The 23,678-nt window shown below is 44.3% G+C and overlaps 1 protein-coding gene across 2 annotated transcripts in view; it reads left to right on the forward strand.

The window, feature by feature from the left end:
- The window catches only part of SACS (sacsin molecular chaperone), an 81,972-nt gene that overhangs the window by 13,288 nt on the left and 45,006 nt on the right, over positions 1-23,678 (forward strand). For both annotated transcript variants that reach the window (XM_055542544.1, XM_055542546.1), the window contains exon 2: positions 2,799-3,304. In XM_055542544.1, the coding sequence (XP_055398519.1) occupies positions 3,285-3,304 (20 nt within the window). In that variant the 5' untranslated portion in view covers positions 2,799-3,284. The remainder of the gene's footprint in view (positions 1-2,798; positions 3,305-23,678) is intronic.

Below are 23,678 nucleotides of genomic sequence, written 5' to 3' on the forward strand. Positions count from 1 at the left end.
GTTCAAAAGCATCAGTTCTTCAGCGCTCAGCCTTCTTCACAGTCCAACTCTCACATCCATACATGACCACAGGAAAAACCATAGCCTTGACTAGACGGACTTTTGTTGGCAAAGTAATGTCTCTGCTTTTGAATATGCTATCTAGGTTGGTCATAACTTTCCTTCCAAAGAAATGTCCCATAAATCTACAAAACCCCCTCTATAATGAAGAAGGAGCAAGTCAAAGCCTCAGTGTTTTTCGTGGGCACTTGCTTTCAATCAGAATTTAATAAGATTCCTTTTGTTTATTTTTAGAGCTACCCTCTATTTGTGGAAAGTGGTACTGGATTTCCATTTATATTGTGGGTGGAAAGTTTCCTTTTATAATATATTTAAGTAGAGAGTTATTTTAAGAAAGAAAAACATTAAGTAAATAATCAAAGAGGTGATACACAGTAGGCCAAAGATCCTCAGAATGGTATGCTGCGTCTCAAATATGAGAAACATTATGAAATGGCTATAATTTGTGACTATCATTTGGGAAACTGATGTCGCAGGCAGTTCACTGCCTTCTCTTACCCACTTGCATGGTCACTGGCAAGTATAGTTGTTCAGCCACAGAGGGTGAGTTTTGAATAATCAGGGGTTAAGACAAGTCCTGGGGACACTCACATGTACAAATGGTTCAGTGTCCAAAAAAGGGAAATAGTTTCTGGAATTCCAAATCGTGGGTCAGATTTCATAACAGAAGTTATACTAAAACTGAAGATGGGATTGCCTGCGAGCGGTCATGAGTGGTTAGGACGTGGTGGTCCTTGGGTCCCAGCGTGGGTGCAGGGGGCACATCTTCAGTGCATTTCTCCCTTCGACAAAACCGTTCAGACAGCAGCTCAGTAGGGGTCAGGAGAAAGACGGTATCCTGACCATAATAATATGCTGGGGAAAGTCGCTGTATCCTGCTAGAAATGATGGCAGAAAAACGTGTGTGATGTGCATTCATTACAGCTCAGAGTTATTTAGGAAAAATGACCCAAAGATTTTTTTTTTTTTTTTTGTAATGATGATCCATTGTCCATCTGGAGGAAAGTTACAATAATTTGCCATGAGGCTCTTTGCTGTTAGCAAGTTTTTCAAACGTGCCAGGTGATACAAGGTTAGTTAACATCCCAGATGACAGAAAATGAAAATGATAGTCTCTCAGTTGTGTCTGACTCTTTGCAACCCCATGAACTATACAGTCCATGGAATTCTCCAGGCCAGAATACTGGAGTGGGTAGCCTTTCCCTTCTCCAGGGGGTGTTCCCAACCCAGGGATTGAACCCAGGTCTTCCGCATTGCAGGCAGATTCTTTACCAGCTGAGCCACAAGGGAAGCCCATTTCATATATGATTTCATATAAAAGAGGAATAAGATTTTGGATGGGTTTGTTTCCATTAATTTCACTCACTCATGGCACCCAGGATATTTTTATGGTATGAAGTCACTTGGGAAGTGTTTGGGGAAGAATTTGCAGCAAGTCTTCAGTTTCTTCCCTGGGTTTTCATGAATCCAAGAATCTATAGTGATCTAAATATAGCTTAGATTATGATCTCTACATTACTTTTGTCTACAAGGCAACATTGCTGCTGCTGCTGCTGCTAAGTGGCTTCAGTCATTTCCGACTCTATGTGACCCCATAGACGGCAGCCCACCAGGCTCCCCCGTCCCTGGGATTCTCCAGGCAAGAATATTGGAGTGGGTTACCATTTCCTTCTCCAATGCACGAAAGTGAAAAATGAAAGTGAAGTCACTCAGTCGTGTCCCACTCTTAGCGACCCCATGGACTGCAGCCTACCAGGCTCCTCTGTCCATGGGATTTTCCAGGGAAGAGTACTGGAGTGGGGTGCCAGTGCCTTCTCTATAAGGCAACATTGCTGGGTAGCAAAAACAGAATAAGTCAGCAGCTGGTTTTCTCGTTTTCCGCCCCTCACTTTCTAGTCGAGCATCTGAAATACTGCCACTTAGCTTGGTGTTTCTAAGCTCTGTGGTTCTGAGCTCCAGGGACTTTCTAATTATAAACTGCTGGTTGCATCAGAGCCCTGCCTAGGAGCATGGCGCCTGGTCTCCCCTCACCGCTGGCAGAATTGCTATTTCTTAGATGTGTGAAAGTTTCCTGCTTTCACACAGCTGTCTCTCCCAAAGAAATGCCATCATGTCTAAGACTTGTCATGCCTTGGACATTATAAAGGATTTGTAACCATGATACTTGCAGGAGTGGGTAGAAAATTCAGTCTCATACACCCCTCTGGCTTAGTCTGATTGTCCAAGTTTGTCATTTTTTCCTTCTAGTTTATTTCTTAACATGTTAGACTCTTGCAGGCACCCATGGTTCTTAAGCGTATTGCTAGTAAGATGCTCTTTTATTAAACATAGATGTTTCATTTTCAGATGTGAGTTATAATGTATAAAGTCATAGGTTTGGGTCTTGGGGTACTGTTCCTGAGAAAAGGTACATTGTGCGAAGCACATATTCCACTTGGACGAAGCCAGGGAATTGGAGGGATAAGGAGAAATGCGTAGGGAGTGAGAACATGAAACTAAGTGGATGTGTTTTTATTTATAGTGACGGCCGTGTGCGGTTATGATGTGTATCTGCTGGTAGTGAGCGGAGACCGAGTGCCATGCTCCTAGGCAGGGCTCCGACACAAGCAGCAGCTTATAATTAGAAAGTCCCTGGAGCTCAGCACTGTGGCTGTCAGCACAAGGAGCTGCCTCATCTGTGCCTTTACTGGAGGACTTTCCCCTACTCCTTTTTAACCTTTCCTTGGTTTTTCTTTCAGGATCCCAGAAGTGATGCCAAGATGCAGGTGTCACCAGAGCAAGAAGAAGAGCTCTCACCAGGGAGTATCGTACGTCTGCTGAGATGAGGGCGAGGAGCACGGGGCCCAAGAACGTCCACAACATCTTTCCCACCTCCTGCAGAAAGAAATAAGGAAGGTTCTCAGATGAAAATAGCTCCTCTTTTTTGGGGGGAAAAGCCAGAACCCATTAGCTGATCAGTTTTACCTGAAGAAGGCCCATGGACTGCTGATCAGCAGGCGTAACCCAGGGAGGTGACACTGAGACTGGAGAGCCCTGCTGTAAGGAGCGCAGACGCCAAACACAGCGATGCTTTCCCGCGTCAGATGATGAACGGACGCTGAGGGGGAAACAGTCTTTCTGCTGGCCAAACAAGCTGGACTGGAGTCCATGCTTATGGGAACGACTTGGAAGGAGGAAAAATATTTTCATGGTTTTCCCAGACAGATATTCGAAGACAAGTGATAATGGAGACCCAGGATAATAGGTAAATGAGTGAATGTTTTAAATTACGGCACTTTGCACTGAGATTCAAGGCTTGCTGGGTTTTCACATAGGAAACATTCGTTGGCAAAAACAGAGGGAAGCTCTCTCGAGGTAAAAGTGAATCAACCCCAGACACGTTGGTTCAAATGGGGATTGTGCGGATAACACTTGCCCCGTGGGTTGACGATCATTCCTTCCATTTCCCAGATGGTTCTGGGTTCTGTTTCCTGTTGTGGCTCTTACAGTGGACAGTTGACTCGATGTGTCCTATTTTCTCCTTCATAAAATGTATGTATCGGTGCCTTTCACTGGCCTGTGATTATTTGGAAAATATTAAATAACAACTGTCAAGTACTTGGAATTGTATCAGATAAGCTAAGAGAAGAGAGAGGACTCTCTGCTTTTCCTTTATAAACTATGAAGATAAAAGATAACATTTGCTCCTTTCCGCAAATTTAGTTGCTGTTTTATAGGAACTTATTTTATAAGCTTGAGGGTATATGCAAAAACATATAGTATCAGTGATATGTAGAATTACCCTTTAAATTTCTCTGTGTTCCTTTTTTCTTATAACAAAAGACTCTTTCATTGATTTTTGATGGCTGTATTCAAATAGTGTGTTCAATAATCAAAAAGTTAGGGCCATAGAGACCAGGTAAGTCCTCATATCTTGTAATCCAGTGACATCGATGAATAAAAGGACTTTTTAAATTTGACTTTCCAATTTGAAACATTGAGAAAACCCAATATTTGTTTTTCTCATTTACCTTTTGAAAACCTTTATTCATTAGACAGAGGAAGTTCAAGAGTAACTTTTTCAATTGAACTTACTTCTTAACAAATCAGGATTAACTTGTGACGATTGTTATTCAAATGTGAGAATAACACAGGTACAGAGACTACTTAATGGGTTTGAGTTTTGACAAACTGGAACTTTTGATTATTTCTAATATTATAAGAAGTCATCTGAGATGAATTTTCTCGCTATTTCTGACACTAAATTGTTTAAGCTTGATAGAGGACCCCTCATATAGCATCATACAAATGATATCACAGTATTTTCTGTGGATTTTTTCTTTCTTTTTTTTTTTAACCTTCTAAACTGCTTCCATCGGAGAAGGCAATGGCACCCCACTGCAGTACTCTTGCCTGGAAAATCCCATGGATGGAGGAGCCTGGTAGGCTGCAGTCCATGGGGTCGCTAAGAGTGGGACACGACTGAGCGACTTCACTTTCACTTTTCACTTTCATGCATTGGAGAAGGAAATGGCAACCCACGCCAGTGTTCTTGCCTGGAGAATCCCAGGGACAGGGGAGCCTGGTGGGCTGCCGTCTATGGGATCACACAGAGTCGGACACGACTGAAGTGACTTAGCAGCAGCAGCAGCAGCAAACTGCTTCCATATAGTGCTTTCCTCTTGTTTTGAAAGTAGGTTTTTTTCCCAATTACATGTTAACTCATTTTCATTCAGCTTATCAGTTAGTAGATTTGTTAGAAATAATTTCATGTATAAATTTATTTTAAATAGCACTGATGACACAGACATTTTGATGCTGACACTAAGCATATATTTTCAACAATTAAGATTGATTTGAAGCATCTAAGAGACAGTGAAAAAAACCCAACAGATTGGATCATCTTTGCAGTCACTAGGTGCTCAAGCCTATTTTTAGCTAGAACAAGGTATAAATTACCTTTGAGAATATCTTTGCAGAGATTTACATCCTGTAGGCTTTGGGCTCTTTAGAATTTCCTCAGAACTTATAATTTCCTTAAAGCTAAAATGTCAGTGACCACATACAACAGCATTTATAAATACACAGAGTATATGTTCATCATCAAAGCATCTTAAGATTATTTTATACACACATTTTTATTAAGATATTTAAAACTTGTCTCATTAGGACCCTTACTGTGTAAAACTTGATTGCCTGGTCTTTTTGTTAAGGGGCAAGATAATAATTTTTAAAGCTAAAAAGGATCTGGGGTGGGCTTGATCTTGGGCGCTGTAACTGAGTGCTCAGGGGGCGTGTGTAGGCTGTAAGGCTTGCTCTTACCCACTGCATTAACATGCAGAGCCTTCCCAGCCCACTGGATTTATGTGAGTATTCAGGAAAAGAAGATTATCTATGTGATAAGCACTTTAAAATGTTGCGTCAAGATAAAAGCAGGCATATTATTGACTATACCATCTGAATATTAACCTAAAAATTGAGTTGGTATTGCTTTTTAAAAAAATTAATTAATTTATTTAGCTGCAATGCATCTTAGTTGCAGCATGAGAGATCTTTAGTTGCAGTATGTGAACTCTGTAGTTAGGGCATGTGAACTCTAAGTTGCATGTGGGCTCTAGTTCCCTGACCAGGGACGGAACCTGGGTCCTCTTCCCTGTGGACCATCAGGGAAGTCCCTGGTCTCCCTTGTTGAAGGGTACTTTGGGACTGGTTCCCTTCCATTGTGCCCAGGGGACCTCTGGAGTGTCACTGTGTTACCGTGCAAAGAGCAGATTCCAGGATACGGAGAGGTGGACCAGATTTGGGGAACCTGTCCCCTAAGGTGCTGAAGAAACAGTTCTAAGTTCAGGGTGCTAAAGCACTTGGTCCATTTGGGGTTGATTCAGGCTGATGACAATATCTGAAAGATCCTATCTTAGTGGATTGATGAGATGAGAAAACTGAAGTTATGTGACTTGTTCAAACTCACAGGGTTTTAAAGAAAAAATTATGCTGACACTTATTAAAATGGTAAGGAAGTCTTTATTTAAGACTTGATACCTATTGCAACTGTGGAAGAGATCTGGCTTAACTTGGAATACAGCGTAGAGAGCTGGGTATTTACAGCCAATGAGCACAGAGAGGGGAGTCAGTAGATGGCAAATTAATGGGACATCAAGGGCAGGGACCCCGGCTGAACTGACTTGCTGACAGAAGGCCAGGGTGCTCAGGTGTCGTGGGTGGGTGGGGAGGACTTTGGTCAGACGTGGAGGCTACTCAGACCTCAAGGGGGAGGAGGTCTCGCTACACTGACAATGGGATTCTTGCTAAAACTGGGCCAGGCCATTCAAAGACAGAGCCCAAGGATGAGACTCATTGAAAAGAGAGCTCAGAGGAGCTTCTGAAGTTTGGTCAAGGAGAGAGAGAGAGCCCTGGTCAGGTACAAGCCCAGAATGGCTGGACCGGCCTCTCTTCTTCCAGGGTCCATCCGGTGTCCAGTGTCCACCTTCCCAGGGGACCACAGTGCAGGCTTTCAGTTAGGACCCTCCACACTAACTGTTACTGAACCAAACGAATCCTCTCGCCCACACGCAGTAAGGCGAGTCCCACACGCAGTAAGGCGAGTGTGCTGACCCCGGGGTCAAGGTGAAGGAAAGGGCAGCGTTCACTGCAAGCGAGAACTCCAGGCAGCTGGTGCTTAAGTCTGAACTCCCTGAAAGCTTTCAGGGACAGGTTCATAAAGACAGGGTGAAGGAGGGGACATGGGCTGTGTGGTCGGCTCATGGACCTTTCTTCTGATTTTGTTGATGGTAAGGTAATCAGGGTCAGCATTATTAACCTGGTTTCAACTCATCTGGGGTCTGTGTGCTTCTGGACAGTGTGCAGTTAACTTCTCCCACCTGGTGGGGTTTCATTCAGCAGTTGCAAAACAGCTCAAAGGACAAGGCTCAGGATATCCTCTACAGCCCTTGAGGTGGAACTAAAGATCTTCAACTTTGTTCAGCGACTAAACTATTATTTTGTCTTGCTTGACTGTTTCCTTTCTTCCTGCATTTTCTCACTTTTCTGGTTAAATTTACTCTTTGGGACTCAGGGAAAAACATAAGAGCCTACAGTTTTTCTACAGACAAAGGCAGGCGGAGGACCTGCTGAGACAGTGAGGGAGGTCTGTTTTGCGAAGACCCTATAGGGTCCTGCTCATCACAAAGTCATTCCTTTAGCTAACGTGTATGGGGCATTTATTAGGCCAGGCTTTTAGAATATGTAAGCGAATGAAATGGATGTAGGTATTGACTCTGATGAATTTTCTACTCTAACAGGGGGAAGACAGAAAGTACACAATAAACCTAATACATAATTAAATTACAGGGTACCTCATTTTTGTTGTTGTTTAGTCACTAAGTCGTACCTCACATGATGAAACAAAAGACCAGTGAGCATGAAAAGGAGGTGGGAGTCTACGGGGTTTCATAGGAACGTGTGTCACTCACAGTTTTAAATAGGATAGTCAAGACAAACCTCTTGGAAGTGACATTTGAGCAGACACTTGAAGGAGGTGAGGGAATTAGTCATAAGCTCTTTAGGGGAAGAATGTTCCAGACTGTGTAGATCTTGTAGGTGGGTGCTGCCCGGAATGTTCCAAGAACAGGGAGGAGGCTGGTGGGCTGGCGGGGAGGGGCTTAGGGCCAGGGAGCTGAAGTCACAGTTAAAGAGGAAGCATGAAGGGGATGGGGACCCACTGCGGGGAGAGGCTGAATTTGTAAAAGGATCCCTCCAGCTGCTGTGGGGAGGACAGGAGCAGAGGCAGGAAGGCCCACTACAGTTTGTGGTCACCACCCAGGTGAGCGACGAGGGTGGTTCTGCCAGGAGGGCTGCATGGAGGAGGCCCCCCACTGACCTCCTAGTGCTGCTCCTGTGTCAGTCTCTCCACTGAGGCTGGGAGAGTGTCCTGGCCACCTGGCAGTGTCAGAACGGCCAGGACATCTAAGATGAATGTCAACAACCCAATGAGGATGGGGATTGAGTCATCTCTCCAAAACGATCGGTTCCCTAATTCTCCAGGACCTCCTGGGAGTCCAGCATGTTAAGTTGATTCTGACACTTAACTTCCCAGAGTTAGCACAGACCCCATGTCACAGACAGTCCTGCGGGATCACCTCCACTTCAGGTGCCTGTGGGAATGGGATCCCTGGGACACCCCAACTACAAATTCAGGGGTTCCCAGAACCCCTTCCCTTGGGTTCAATAATTCACTAGGCTGACCCAGAACCCATAGGGTGCTTTACTTACAATTCCTGTTTATTGTAACAGCTCATGGAAGAGACAACATCTCTTGTCAAGATCATGGGTCAAGATTTGGGGGCAGTGCATGTGTAGAGCTCCTAGGCCTTCTCCGGGGGCCCCCATACCCCAGCACCTCCATGTGGTCACCAGCTTGGAAGTTCCTGTAGCTTAGTGGTTGTTTCCAAGTTCCCAGCAAAGTGTCCATGTTGGGGTGACTGATTACATCATCGACTGATTGAACTCACTCTAGTCCTTCCCACTCCATGGAGATTAGAAGGGTCAGAAAACTCCAACCCTCTAATCACAGGGTTGAGGCCTCCCTCCCCATCTGAAGCTATCTAGGGGCCCTGCCTTGAGCTACCTCATCAGTATATGAAAGACACTCTTTTCTCAGGGAATTCCGAGAGTTTTAGGAGTTTTGTGCCAAGACTCAGAGGCAAAGAGCACATATTTATTTCCTGTTATGCCATAGTAGGAGGAATAAAGATTCAGGTAAGAGAGTAGGGTCCAGAGAGCAGGGGAGGAGGCAGACTAGCTGAGTCCAAGTGTATGAAGACTAAGCTTAGTGGGGAAGAGCAGTAGTGGGCTGTAGAGGGCCAAGCAAACCAGCCAGCCCTGACTTCTGATGGAGCTATGGATGTGGTGCAGTCAGCCAGGACTTGAGCTGGGGAGGTGGAGTCCAGAGAAAGAGCAAGTGCTTTAGTGATTATGCTGCCCCTCCTAGGTTTCAGAAGTTCGTGAGTGTAAATAAGGTCAATTCATATTTACACCCATGTCTCCATGACTCCAGATCTTCACCTGTTGATAAGACCTTAACCCTGACGCTCTTTTTGTTGGCTTAACTTCTTCCCCAGCTATTTCTGGGTGTCCTTGGGGGTGGTGACATCTCCTATGGTCTCAGGAATGAATTTTCTTATGTTCTTTCCACTTGAGCCTCTGGGTCAGGGGCACTTGTCATGACCTCTGTAGGTGGTGTCTCTGTAAGACTTTAACCCAGCAGACCCCTTGGGACCAAAGTGACTGCCACCTGTGGACTGGAGGTCAGGAAGAGGAATGCCTTCTTTTCAAGCCCATGCTAATTTTGTTTCCTGGGAGAGATGCAGTGCTGCCTGGACTTATTCCCACCCAGGGTTTCATGGCACTGGTCCTTCACCCTCTGTCCTCACAGACTCCAAACTGGTCCCTCTTATGTGGCCAGAGAGGGGACGGTGGGTCCCATCCTGTCCCTTCTACATCTTCTCTCTTCCTTAGACACACACCTCCACATCCAAACAAAACAAGACCAACCCCACAAACACTCTCCACAAACACAGACACCCATTTGTTTTAAGAGAAAACAAATCATGTAATGGAAAGAGTATAGACTTTGGAGCCAGACGTACTTGGTCTGAATCCCATTTTCTAGTCATGCAGCCTTAGGGAAAACAATGCCCATAAAAATGTTAGATGAGAGCCCGTGAATGTAAGACATTTGTGTTGTATCTGATGTGGCTCTCATCCCTCCATCCTCCAGAAGCCCGCACAAAGCCCCACCCACAACCTGAGCACCTGTCCTCAATGCAGGTGCCCGGGGGTGCCGCGGTGACCACCACTGCTGCCCCAGCCTACAGAGCAGCTGCAGACCGGTGTGTCTCGTCCCTCTTGTTGGTGGCGGGGTGTCCCTTCCCGTCACTGTCAGCCCCTCTGTTTCCACCTGTGCTGGGATCTTGTTGGGGAGGGGCTTATGGCATGTCACTGGCCATCAGACAGGAAATGCAAGAGGCAAAGAGAAGGCCCAAGGGGCATCCTGGAGACACCACTGATGGTCCACACAGGCTGGTCTGGGGCCCAGAGCAGGTGGAGAGTGGGCCTCCCGCGGGGTGCTGGTGCATATGGAGGGGGCCGGCTGTCATCCCCCTCCCCTGGAATTAGCAGAAATCCTCTGCTTGGCCTTGGCACCCCTGTGCCTCGTGGTAAAAAAATTTTATCATGAGGAATTTCAGGTGTCCAGAGAAGCAGAGGGAACTGTTTATTACAGTGAACAGATTTCAGCAGTTGTCATAATTCTTCCACAGTTATTTCTGTCTCTCTTTTTCTTTGCCTTTTCATGTTGAAGCAAACCCTTGATGTCCTATTTTCTCTGGTCCTTGCAGCAGAGCCCTGGGAATACAGATGTGTGTGTGTGTAGGAGCTTTGTAAACTGCAGGGCGGTCCCTGGGGAACCCTGAGGGCTGCCCCGCTTTAGGTGGGCTTGTGTCGGGGAAGGAGGATCTGTGTGCAGACCCGGGACAGGTTTGGTGCAGTCACAGAATCACTGATGGGAGACGAGGAACCATCTCAGCTGTAGAAATACATGTGTTATTGAAAATTCACAGGGGTCAGAATCATTGCCCTTTAGATACTGCTCAGGAAGGTCCACTCCACTGAAAAATCAACTGATAGCTTTTTCTTGAGAATAATAATAATGTTAGTGTATTATCCAGCAAGAAACACAGTTTTAAATTATCTCATTTACTGAATCTCCTGGGGGAGGGGTGGAGGGAGAGGGAATCTCATATAGAAATGGTAACTTAGTCCAACTGACTCAAGATTATTATTTTTTTTAAATTAAGCAGTAGGCAAAATGATTTGTTTATGATACATTAATATAAATGGTTCTTATTTCTAGCTTGTTATGATTGAAAGCAATAGCCTCAGATAAACAACATAGAAACAAAATGCTAATTCTTTCCAGAGCTAATGCCAAATGCAATCTGAAACCTGCAGCACCCCTAGACCAAGTTAAATAGCTGCTGTAGAAAAAGCCTTCAAAGACTGAATAGAGAAAACATCCCTTGAAGAATCATCAGATCAGATCAGATCAGTCGCTCAGTTGTGTCTGACTCTTTGCGACCCCATGAATCGCAGCACGCCAGGCCTCCCTGTCCATCACCAACTCCCAGAGTTCACTGAGACTCACGTCCATCGAGTCAGTGATGCCATCCAGCCATCTCATCCTCTGTCGTTCCCTTCTCCTCCTGCCCCCAATCCCTCCCAGCATCAGAGTCTTTGCCAATGAGTCAACCCTTCGCATGAGGTGGCCAAAGTACTGGAGTTTCAGCTTTAGCATCATTCCTTCCAAAGAAATCCCAGGGCTGATGTCCTTCAGAGTGGACTGGTTGGATCTCCTTGCAGTCCAAGAGACTCTCAAGAGTCTTCTCCAACACCACAGTTCAAAAGCATCAATTCTTCGGTGCTCAGCCTTCTTTGAAGAATCATAGAAAATATTAAAAACAGAAAAATGTATAAAAGGGATTGTCTATGATTGTGACAACTGGCATCAGAAGGCGCAGCCTAACAATCTGACATTTTGACATAAAATTAAATGGCCACCTGCTCCCTACTGCCCACAGAAAGAGAAAAAAATAAAAAAACAAAATAAAGAAATTAACCTTTCTCATGTTGCAAGAAAGTGGTGGCTGAAAGCAGAGTCCCAAAGGAAGAGATTTCAGACACTATTTGATTTGTTCCTTTCATGCATGGAGAAGATGGAGGCAAATGTGATGGATCTGTGTATGACTAGAGACCCATCATACACTTCTATTGTCCTTTTTTTTTAAACTAGGGAAGGCTTAACTTAAAGCTTCAGTTGAGCCCCAGAAGAAGAGGACAGAGGGCTGGCAAGCAGAACACGTGCCTTGCAGAGAACTGGAGGCTTCTCTGCCCACTGCCCACAGTCACTGAAAAAGGCAAACCCCGGGAGGGTCATCTGTATGTCTGCATTTTAGTAGTTGTGTACCTTGTCGTCATATTCTTTGCATTCTTAGGTCATGTTACAATAAGAGATGATTCGAAATCCTTGTTTCCTGTTCTGGACCAGGAAATTGTGCTAATGCATTTTTAGCATAAATACCGTGAATGTTACCCAGTTTACTTACAACTGTTTAGTGAAGGGTTAAAGGGTTAGTTAGGTTTAGCCCATTCTTTAAATTCATAGCATGGATTATCCATGGATTAAGTCCACTCAGTTGACTGGTTAAGTCATGTCTAGTTGTTGGTGCTTTTTTTTCCTCTTTAATGTCTTTAAAACAGAATGTCCAGAGAAATGTGCAAAAAAGGTATAAGGATATAAGCATGGTTGCAGGGCTCTGGGAGGATGCCCAGGAAGGAGGGGTGGGGATGAGGTGGGAAAGGTGAGTCTATGAAGCCTTTGGACTTGAAGGACTGAGTGTTGTTATGCTGGGGAGAGGCTAAGTCATACTTCATAACAGATCAACTCAGTGGCAACAGGAATTAATTAACAGGATTAGTCAGAGGGGAAAGGATTCGGGGCAGTGCGAAAATATTTAGAAAACAAGAAAGTGACCAGAAGCTTAAAAGACAAACACACATATAAATTTTAATTGCTAATAACATTAAGTATATGTTTTCTGAAGTACACTCAATTGCCCTTAATAGCTTTTACACTGATGAGTTTTTTAATTTAATTTTATTTTTTTAAAGTATTCTTAATTGAAGGATAATTGCTTTATAGTATTGTGTTGGTTTCTATCAAACATCAACATGAATCAGCCAAAATTACTTAGCTTTTATATTTATAAAGATTATAGAAATAGTGAACAATCATAGGGTTTTTTTTTTTTGGATTTAGAATTGCATGAATTCTGAAAAAAAAAACCTGTTCATATGACTATTATTCTATGCTTTCTCTGTTAAAAATTTTGTCTTTGGTTCTTCAGAAATATTCATTTTTAGAAGCTGTCAGTAAATAGATATCTTTTCCATTTTATAACTAATTTATCCAATAAAATCCTTATCAAGAGAAATTTTGAAATGCTTTGGAAAATGAGCAAAATGTAGGATTTTAACAGAGGAAGTGTCCATTCAGTTACAGTAATCATATAAAATTCAGTCATTTTTGGTTTTTATGGACTCATTCCCAATTTTCCTTAAAAAACTCTCTCTTGACCTATTTCTCACTAGCATTTCCTTTGTGTCCCCTCCAAGTGGTTGCCTGCCAACTACTATCATTGTCCGCCAAACAGCAAATGCATGAAGCTATTTGTAAACCTTCCATATGAGGAAGGCTGTAGCATGATCCCTTTTTATACAAAGCAAAGGAAAAAACCAGAAAGTTTTTTTTCACAAATTCACAGATCTATAATTTTGTGGGCACAGTTTCTATGATTCATATTTTCAAGTCATTGTGGCACTTACTGCACAGACATAAAACATGATGCTTTTGAAGTGATCATTCATTGACATTATCACTCCAAGTCCAAACATTTGGAAATAAGATAAAATAAGAAATGTTTAAGAAAAAATTTTAATGAACATAAGCAAGAAATGGTAAAGATAAAATATGACAAAATAAAGAAGATTCCCATTTGTTTTTCATAAATAAACTCATTTCTCAAATATTTCTGACCAGAGGATGTTAGTTTAATCAAATTATGGTCTAGGGATTCTGTTTGAGACACTTCTTCACAGCTAAATATGTTGTTGTTTAGTCCCTAAGTCATGTCCAACTCTACGACTCCATGGACTGCAGCAGGCCTATCCTTCAAGAAATCCCAGAGGTGCTCAAATATGTAGAGGAGCGTAGTTTTAAACAAGTAACTCAATTGGCTATCATGAATGAAACAGAAGTAGTGAAATGTACAATCTCACCCTTTTGGCTGCATTGTCTGTGTCTCTATTCTGTAGTGCATGCTCACATATTTATCATATTCATTTAAAGGTGTTTCCCAGCATGTGCCTGAGGGCTCTTGTGCTGCCTAGGTCTGGCCAGACTGTAAAACTGCCACATGCTTTAGAATACAAGATTGTGATTAGCTCTTAGGAGAGAATTTAGGGCACCTACCCCTAAGGCATGGGCTTCCCAGGTGGTGCTAGTGGTAAAGAGCCTACCTGCCTAATGCAGGAGACATAAGAGACATGGGTTCGATCCCTGGGTCGGGAAGATCCCCTGGAGGAGTGTATGGAAACCCACTCCAGTATTCTTGGCTGGAGAATCCCGTGCACAGAGGAGCCTGGTGGGCTACAGTCCATGGGGTTACGAAGAGTCGGACACGCCTGAAGCGACTTAGCAGTCAAGCATGCATGCACCCCTTAAGGTGTGCTGACTCTGCGAGATTTTTAGAATCTCAAAGCAAATGTTTCTCTTTTACTTCAATTCTGGGGTGCAGCACAGAATGAGAACATTGAATGGAGATCTGGGTTCTGGTCTTGGCACTTGGTGTTTGCAAGGAAACCTCAGACAAATTACTTGCCCTCTCTGGGTCCTGAGTCCTGATTTGTAATTGTGGATGATAATGTTAGATTCATCTGGGAATTAAATACGACAGTGGATGTGAAAGAGTCAGCATGTGGTTGGTGATAAGTAAATACAAACAAGCGCTGTTCTAATTGGTGGGATATTTTTCCTTATAGTGAACCCCACATCTGTCTCTGGAGTCACAGAAATTTTTGTACATGAAAACCTTTCTCCGATTTGAACAGTATAGCATGCACCCTGGAGTCACGTTTTCCCCAGGATAAACAGCCCCACATGGGGATATAAACAAGGTATGGGTTTGCAGGACCTGCATATGGTCTGGGGCAGTTAGAACTTTTCTGAATCTCCTTTTCATCTGTAAAATAGGAATAAACATGCCTCATAGGATTTTAGTGAAGATTAAATGACAAGTGTTTGGTGCCTAGGAAGTGTTTCATTAGCCACATGGATTATTATTATTGTGCATGATTTTCCATTTCTCACATCCCAATGACTGCTTTAAGTGAACAACGGTCTTGGGGATAGGATTTCAGAGGCAGTAAGTGATGCACCTCCCCCTGCCCTCTGATCCCAGGGCCCACACTGTGGTAGAAATTAAAACAGCCCCTTGAGAGCCAGGAAGTGTCTGCTGAGCCACTGGGGGAAGAAGCAGCGGGGGTCAGAGTGCAGTGCTTCGGGCTGGAGAGGGAGGGCTGGCTGGGACCTCCCTGTGTGTGTGGTCTTCTCCAAAGAAGGTTAAAGAGATGGAAGGAAAAATAAATGATATCTCTAAACACACAGGAACACAGGGGAATGCACCAGAATGGAGTCCCAGGGCCACTTTGGAGGGGGTTCTAGTGGGCAGAAGGGGTGTGCCTGGCGAGGGTGTGAAGGATACAGCTGATGGGAGCTAAGCCTGGGTATGCTCAGGAGGAGAGGCAACGAGCGAAGAGGAGACCAGACCTCTGTCCAGACAGAGGGTCACCCAAGAAAGCAGTCTCTTTCTTGACTGCGATGCTTGTCCAGGAAAGCCTTTAATGGAAAGCCATGCTGTGGCACTCAGCAGCTTGCCTTTATTTCAGCATGTCCCTTTTATGTTGAAATGATGTTTCTGCATAATTCCAGTCGTGGCTGCCCTCGAAGTTCAGTGGTAAAGAGTCTGAGTGCCAATGTAGTAGATGCAGGTTTGATCTCTAGGTCAGGAAAATTCCCTGGAGGAGGAAATGGCAACCTACTTCAGTATTCTCGCTGGGAAAATTCCATGGACAGAGGATCCTGGTGGGCTACAGTCCATGGGGTTGCAAAAGGGTCGGACAAGACTGAGTCACTGAGCACACAGGCTGTTGAGTTCCTAATGGGCGGTGGAGCTGTTATTAAGATCATTATCTGTCTGATTTCTGAGCCCCTGGCAGAGAGCCTGCACCTAGGAGGGGTAATGTTTACTGAGCTCAGCAGAGCTGGGGATGCAGTGCATACAAGCACAGAGCATGTCAGGAGAGGAGGTGAAGTTCAGATCAAAGGTTGAAGGGGACCTGAGACACATTGGCCTGCTTCATGGTTTTTCCGGCACTGACCTCCAGAGCCAGAGAGGAGGGCACGGGGGAAGATGAAGGTGACAAGGGTGTGAGGCCTCCTTCTCATGGTACGTGCCTGATTGCTGTTTCTGTGAGCTGACTCACCCCCCAGATAGAAGGGGACATACCCCTCTAGGGACTGTGCCCCTTAATCGGAGTGCCAGTGCCTAGGGCATCCTGGTTGTCGTGCATTTTTATTGTATGAATACACGTGACCCTCCCAGGTCAGCGATAGCCTGTTTCACCTCTTCATAACCCCAAGGAAGGGTCCTACAGGTGAGGCGGTGAGCTCGGAGTGGTGACATCCCTCCCATGGAAAGGTGTGAGAGCCGAGAATCTGACCATCAATTTGTTTGCACACAAGGGGGCAGAGGGCTTCCCTGATAGCTCAGTTGGTAAAGAATCCACCTGCAATGTGGGAGACCTGGGTTCAATCCCTGGGTTGGGAAGATCCCCTGGAGAAGGGAATGGCAACCCACTCTAGTATTCTTGCCTGGAGAATTCCATGGACTGTATAGTCCATGGGGTTGCAAAGAGTCTGACATGACTGAATGACTTTCACTTTCAAGGGGGTAGGGGTGGAGACAGGTGGAGAGTGAAGAAAAGCAACATGTAAAATAGAGGGCAAAACAGAAGGGAAATTGTTAATTTCCTAAAAGAAAAGAAAAATATAAATAGCCAGAAGAAACAGAAAAAAGAAGTGTATTAGAGTGTATTATGGTATCGTTGCTCATACCATTTCCTTTTTTATATCCCGTGTAATCAATTTTTATGATGGAGCGTTTTATAGGTTTATGTCAAAAGTTTCCTTACTGTTGTGTCTAGGGCGAGACTCCATTCAGTTCAGTTCACTCTAATTATTAGCATGGGGTACATTCATTTTAATGTACCTACTGCCATAGCTCGCTGTGTCCCTGTATTTTCTATAACATGTTCCAAAAGAGGATGTTGCATCAAAGATTATCATAATAGAAGAGGAATTCAGAGGCCATGCGTGGTTTTATTATTCCTGAAATGGTTAAGACAGCTCAAGATGTGTCACCTTGACAAAATCTGAGGGCCTGAGTCACTTTTTCCCTTTCTAATGCCAAGTTCTTTCTGATTACCCCGTTGCCGTTCAGAAGCACGACTACACTTAAGGCTGTTCTGGGTAATGGGGCTTTGGCCCAGTTATATGTGAACAATCTGGGGTTTCCGGCAACTCAACAACTACCTCTCACATTAACAACAGATTCAAAAGCATCAGGTAAAGCGTGTACAGTCTCATGCTTTACCTGATGCTTTTACTCTAGGGGGTGCATAATGTCCTCTTTGGAAGAAGCAAAGGCAGGAACGTTAATTCAGAAACATGACATCATTTCCCAAAGCATGTTGAATGGAACTAAAAATAGAAGTCAAACTACTGTGTCTACACCGGCATGAAGAGAGGGAAGTTTTTTCACTTGTTTGGTTGATTGGTTATTGAATGTGGTTTCTGGAAAAGCTATGCCTGGGCCACCGGCCTCTCTTGTTGAAGACCAGGTCCTCTGTGTAAGGATCACTCTGTGTGAGGCCCTGATGGTGGAGCGTGGGGTCTGTGAGCTTAGGGAGCAGACACACACGGGTAAGTCAAATAGGCTTCCTGAATCTGAAGGAGGAGTAGGCTTTGGAGGAGGAAGAAGGATGCAGGCAAAGGCCACGTGAGAGAGCAGGGGAGCTGATCTGATGGGGCTGGAGCAGAGCCAGGAAGGGGAGGTGGGAGGCGAGGAGAGCACAGTGGTGAGCTGGGGGGACGTGGATGAGTGTGCAAAGTAGAACTCGCATGCTCTCCTAAGGAGTCTGTATTTCATCTTGTTCACGTATGTGTTTGAGGGCAAAGATGTCTGTTCCAACCACTCTGGAAAAGGCCCAGAACATCTTAAGAAGACAGTTAAATAGATAAACCACTGGACCCACCAGGAAAAATCACGGGAGCCACGTTCACAGGTGTTTGAGCCCAGAGGGGTCTACACACAGCGTGCAGGGAACGCCTTTGCTTCACGTCAACTACAATGTTGTTGTTATATTAGATATAATTCACGTATCATGAGACTCACCATTTTAAAGGGTTTTTAGGATGTTCACCAGCAGTGGAGGCTGCACAGGGCAGCGGACAGGTGCTGGGCACCCTGGGAAAGCCGGGAGAGAAAGCCTGTGCGACCACCAAACCTCACCCAAGACAGTGGACTCTCCGTGCTCCTTCAAGGTCAGGAGATCTGATGGAAAGCAGAAATGGGAGAGCTTTATCAAACACGGATGCTCAGGAACAGGGGGTAAGAAGAGAGAGGGTGAACTCACTCCCCTGCCAGAGCCATGGGGCTCAGGACCACCCAGCCAAGGAGGAACAGCCCACCCCCTTCCTCTCTTGTCTCAGGGCTTTGGCCTATGTGGGGTCAGGGAGAGAGCAGACCCCCACGTGCTCCCCTCAAAGGCCAGCAGCCTTTGACTACCTACCCTAGTGTGGGATGCTGATGGCTTCAGCGAGGAGAAAGCTGACCTTTGCATGAGGATTGAAGGTTTAAATTTTATATAATGATTTTGGCTGGATTTGTTCCAATTATAGAAGTGAAATCATGTTGTATAACTTAAAGAGACCTCAGAACTGTGGTTATATTAGAGTGAGCAGAAAAACCATAGAATCTGCCCTGATTACCATCCCAAGGCAGAGAAAGGTGACGAGCACAAAACATTACCCCTAATCCTTCAGAAAATGTGCCCTGACATGTTAGTACTCAGGGTTTTACAATCTTACCAGTTATGCTGTTTTCTAACACTTCTAAAGTATGTGTTAGTCACTCAGTTGTGTCCGACTATTTGCGATCCCATACCCTGGCCCACCAGGCTCCTCTGTTCATGGAATTCTCCAGGCAAGAATACTGGAGTGGGTTGCATGCCCTTCTCCAGGGGATATTCCCAACCAAGGGATAGGACCTGGGTCTCCCACACTGTGGGCTGATTCTTTACCATCTGATCCATGAGGGAAGTCCCTAATACTTCTACAGATAACTCAAACATAACTTTGCTGTGTAGATTAGAACAAAGCTGTAGGCTGAGCCAACAATCACTCATAAATTCCATCTCTCTTGCTGGAACCTACCACAGATGTTTGGAAGGCTAGATAAACCCATGGACCCTCTGTATTCACAGGTTCTGCATCTGAGGGTTCAGCCAACCATAGGTCGAAAATACTAGAAAAAATTTTCAGAAAGTTCCAAAAAGCAAAATTTAAATTTTCTACAGGCTGGCAACTATTTACAGAGTGTTTACATTGTAGTAGGTATTATATATAACCTATATAGAATTTATGAGTAATTGTTGGTTCAGCCTAAAGTATTAGGGACTTCCCTTGTGGCTCAGATGGTAAACCTATAGATGATTTAAAGTACGCAGAAGATGTGTGTAGGTTATGTGTAGATATTATGTCTTTTTATACAAGGAACTTGAACATCCAAGGATTTTGGAAACCATGGAGGTCCTGGAACCAATCCACCTCCATCCTGCCCCCCATACCCAGGGACAACTGTGTTCACTTTTCTTGCGGCTTCCTCACAGCTACGGGGTGTCCATGTGATAAGAATTTTGGCCAATGAGAGAGAAACAGAAGTGTGCTTGGGAAATTCTACTTTTCCCATAAAACAGACAGGGTGGGAGTCTTCCCTTTTCCCTTCTTCCTTCATTGAATGTGGAAATGTTGAGCTGTATTAGCCATTTTATGGGAAGGAGGAGAGGTCCCCACGTCACTGGGGTGCTGATCTTGAAGAAGAGCACCCTTCCTCTGAGCTGTGAGAAAAACAAACCCTTACCAGTTTAGCTACTGCTAGTCAGGTAATCAGTTATTTGCAACCAAAAGCATCTTGGACAGAACAAAAAAACAAAATAAAACCTTGCTGACTGATGTTAGGGGTAGAGTGAATATCCATTTATATGCAGCCATTCATTTAACTCTAAATATCTGAGTAACATTTATTAGTTCTAGGCCCTTAAGGTAAAAACAGACACGCACTGCAATGAATAGAAATGAAATATGATTAACAGAAATGTGATTGGCACTATAATACCAATGTGAATGTACAACATACAGGTTATACAGGATGAATCAGACTGAAGAGCGCAGGAAAGGTTCAGGAAGTAGTGATATAGGACTACAACTTAGGGATTTTCAGAAAGAGAGGGTTGACTGGAGGATGCAGGCAGGTGGGACAATGCAGGTGAGCCCATGGGGAAGGTCAGGCAGTGTGAAGTGACCGCATTTTGTAAACACTAGGTTAACAGAGAGACTTGGACTATATAGAAAGCTGAGCACCAAAGAATTGATGCTTTTGAACTGTGGTGTTGGAGAAGACTCTTGAGAGTCCCTTGAACTGCAAAGAAATACAACCAGTCAGTCCTAAAGGAAATCAGTCCTAAATGTTCATTGGAAGGACTGATGCTGAAGCTGAAGCTCCAATACTTTGGCCACATGATGTGAAGAGATGACTTGTTGGAAAAAAACTCTGATGTTGGGAAAGATTGAAGGCAGGAGGAAATGGGGATGACAGAGGATGAGATGGTTGGATGGCATCACTGATTCAATGGACATGAGTTTGAGCAAGCTCTGGGAGTTGGTGATAGACAGGGAGGCCTGGCGTGCTGCAGTCCATGGGGTCACAAAGAGTCGGACATGACTGAGCGACTGAACTGACTGACTAGGTTAACACTGAACAGTGCTGGGGCTTTGCAGCTGCATTTCCTGTGTTCAAAATCAGACTCTTCCGTTCATAGCTGTAGAACTATAAGTAAGATGTTTACTTTCATTTTCCTTACGTGAAATTGAGGTCTTCATGTGCTTCACTGGGTGGCTGGGAAGACTGAATGAGCTGAATCACAGAAGGTTTTTAGTAGGTGCTTGGCATGTAGTGAGTATTCCATGAATGCTGATATTAAGTATCAGCTGATCTTGGACACAGACTGTATCAGGGTTGGCAGGGTGGCCACAGAAGAATTTGAGAAGATTGATGGGGGCTAAACTGTGATGAGCCTTATGTGCCACACTGGATAGTTTGACCATTGATCCTACAGATCACTGTAGGTTTTGGAACAAAGAACTAAGTCAAGAGTGGCCTGCTTGTTGTCAAGTGGGGGCACTTCAGCAACTTGGCACTCTTGATTCCCTTCCTGAAGCATTTTACTTAATCTCACAGAGACCGGTTTTTCTTGGTTTTGTTCTTAAGTCTTGTATTCTTCAGCCATCCTAAGCTCTGGTGCCTGAGGAGTCTTTGTAGAATGTAGCTATGATCCCCTAACCTGATTAAAGTCTAAAGGGTGCTCCCTATGTCCTTCCGGTCACTCCATATGTTCGTGGTGTAGAGGCTTCATGACCACATGGTTCTATTTTTTTCATGCTGTGCATGACTTTTACCCTCTGACCCTTTCAAAGGCAACTGTAGAAGCTCCTCAGCTTTATTGCTATTTTTATTCCATGATTTGTGGTCCGGTTTCCTCTCCCTTAGACACCGTCTTCCTTTCTCTGCTTGGCTTATGGTTTTACTCATCCTTTAGGACTTCACTGAACTGTGTGCCCACAATATCATCATCTTTCTGTTTCCAAGTTAAATAGTCTTGTGCTGACTCATGAAACAAGGGAATAATGATTTGTTACACTTTTGTCTTTTTATAACTGGCCAACATTCTGCAGAAGGAACCAATTAATTGTTTCTCTTGAATCAAAGACACACAATCGGGAACATTCCACTTCATAAAATCATGAAGCAATTGTTTCAGGGGAAGTTAACCTCAGCATGGAGCTATGCTTCCAAACTGCAGTGTGAGGCTGAGAATGGACCACAATAAAAATTTAGGAATTTTTACACTGGATTGGACTGGTGTTGTGTGTGTGTATGTGTTTAAGATTCATTTATTTATGGGCTTTCCTAGTAGCTCATTGGTAAAGAATCTGCCAATGCAGGAGATGCAGATTTGATCACTGGGTCAGGAGGATCCCCTGGAGAAGGAAATGGCAACCCACTCCAGTATTTTTGCCAGGAGAACCCCAAAGACAGAGGAGCCTGGCGGGCTACAGTCTATGGGATTGTAAAGAGTAGGACACGACTCAGCGTCTAAACAACAACAAAAATGACTGCAATCTTCCTTGCTTGCAGTGAGCAGGGAGCTAGTCTTCATTGCTGTGTAAGGGCTTCTCATCGCAGTAGCTTCTGTTGTTGCAGAACACAGGCTCTTGGCACGCAGGCTTCAGTATTTGTGGCACTTGGGCTCAATAATTGTGGCTTGCAGACTCTAGAGCACATGCTCAGTGGTTGTGGTGCATGGCTTAGTTGCTCCGCAGCATGTGGGATCTTCTTGGACCAGGGATCAAACCCAGATCCCCTGCATTGGCAGGTGGATTTTTTATCACTGAGCCACCAGGGAAGCCCTGGACTGGTGTTTTTTGATGATGACCCTGGGTAGGATTTTCAGTTACTAAAATGAATCGTTTGGCAGGGACTGGGAGATTTTCATCACCTAAGAGTGATGGGGAAGCTGGGGCCCGTGTTGTGCCAGGTGTGACATCCAGGGAAAGAGAAAGGAAGCACCAGGGCAAGTTAAAACAGGTGTCATGAGAAGGAATATTGTTCAATGTGTCCTGCTGAGTCCAACATGTGTGATCAAACAGCTTTATCTGCCCATCTCCACGACCAAAACAGGCTCAGAGGGTGGTCCCATGATCTCCCTTCCTTACTGACTTGGACTTAGCCTGAAAGGAGGGACTGAAAGCTCTGGTTTCTTGTTGTTCTGCATTTGATAAAAGCATTAAGGCTCAGCTTAACATTTCCTAAGTCTTCCCTGGTGACTCAGCTTGTAAAGAATCCACCCCATAATGTGGGAGACCCCAGTATGATTCCTGGGTCCAGAAGATGCCCTGGAGAAGGGAAAGGCTACCCACTCTAGTATTCTGGCTTGGAGAGTTCCATAGACTGTACAGTCCATGGAGTCACAAAGAGTCGGACATGACTGAGCGAACTTCACACTTCTCTAACATTTCCTAGAATATATTTTTCAAATTTCTTTCTTGTCATACATAGTGGTGATGTTTCATGAACAGATATTCATTTAAGTTTGTACACTTTTGAAAAATTAAAATACCCATGTAAGCATTCATTGGGTTAAGTAGCCTAAGATAGTTCTTTGCAATGGAAAGTCAGGAAATTATTAGAAATGAGGTTTACACCGTGACAAGAATACTGAATAATACTATTTATCCATGGTGTAATTACCATCATATTAAAAACCCTTACATTTATGGCAGTGTATAAAATCATTAGCATTTGGGTGGGCATTCGAATCATGAATAATGTTTGAGTTTCCACTTCTTTGTATGTTCCAGATATTTACTCGTTCCTTCTCTTCTCCCTCCCTCTCTTGGTCCTTCCTTTCTCTGTATTTACTGAGCACCTATTGTGTGTGACGACCTCTTCCAGGCCCCGTGAAACCATCAGTAAAAGGACACAGTAATTCCAAACCTGTGTTTGTGTTGGGTGAGACATATCAGAGAGAGAACTGGCAGAGGGAAAAGAATTAGACCACACTGAATGCAG

This window comes from Bubalus kerabau, chromosome 12 (assembly GCF_029407905.1).
Source record: "Bubalus kerabau isolate K-KA32 ecotype Philippines breed swamp buffalo chromosome 12, PCC_UOA_SB_1v2, whole genome shotgun sequence".
In the NCBI taxonomy this organism is placed as follows: domain Eukaryota; kingdom Metazoa; phylum Chordata; class Mammalia; order Artiodactyla; family Bovidae; genus Bubalus; species Bubalus kerabau.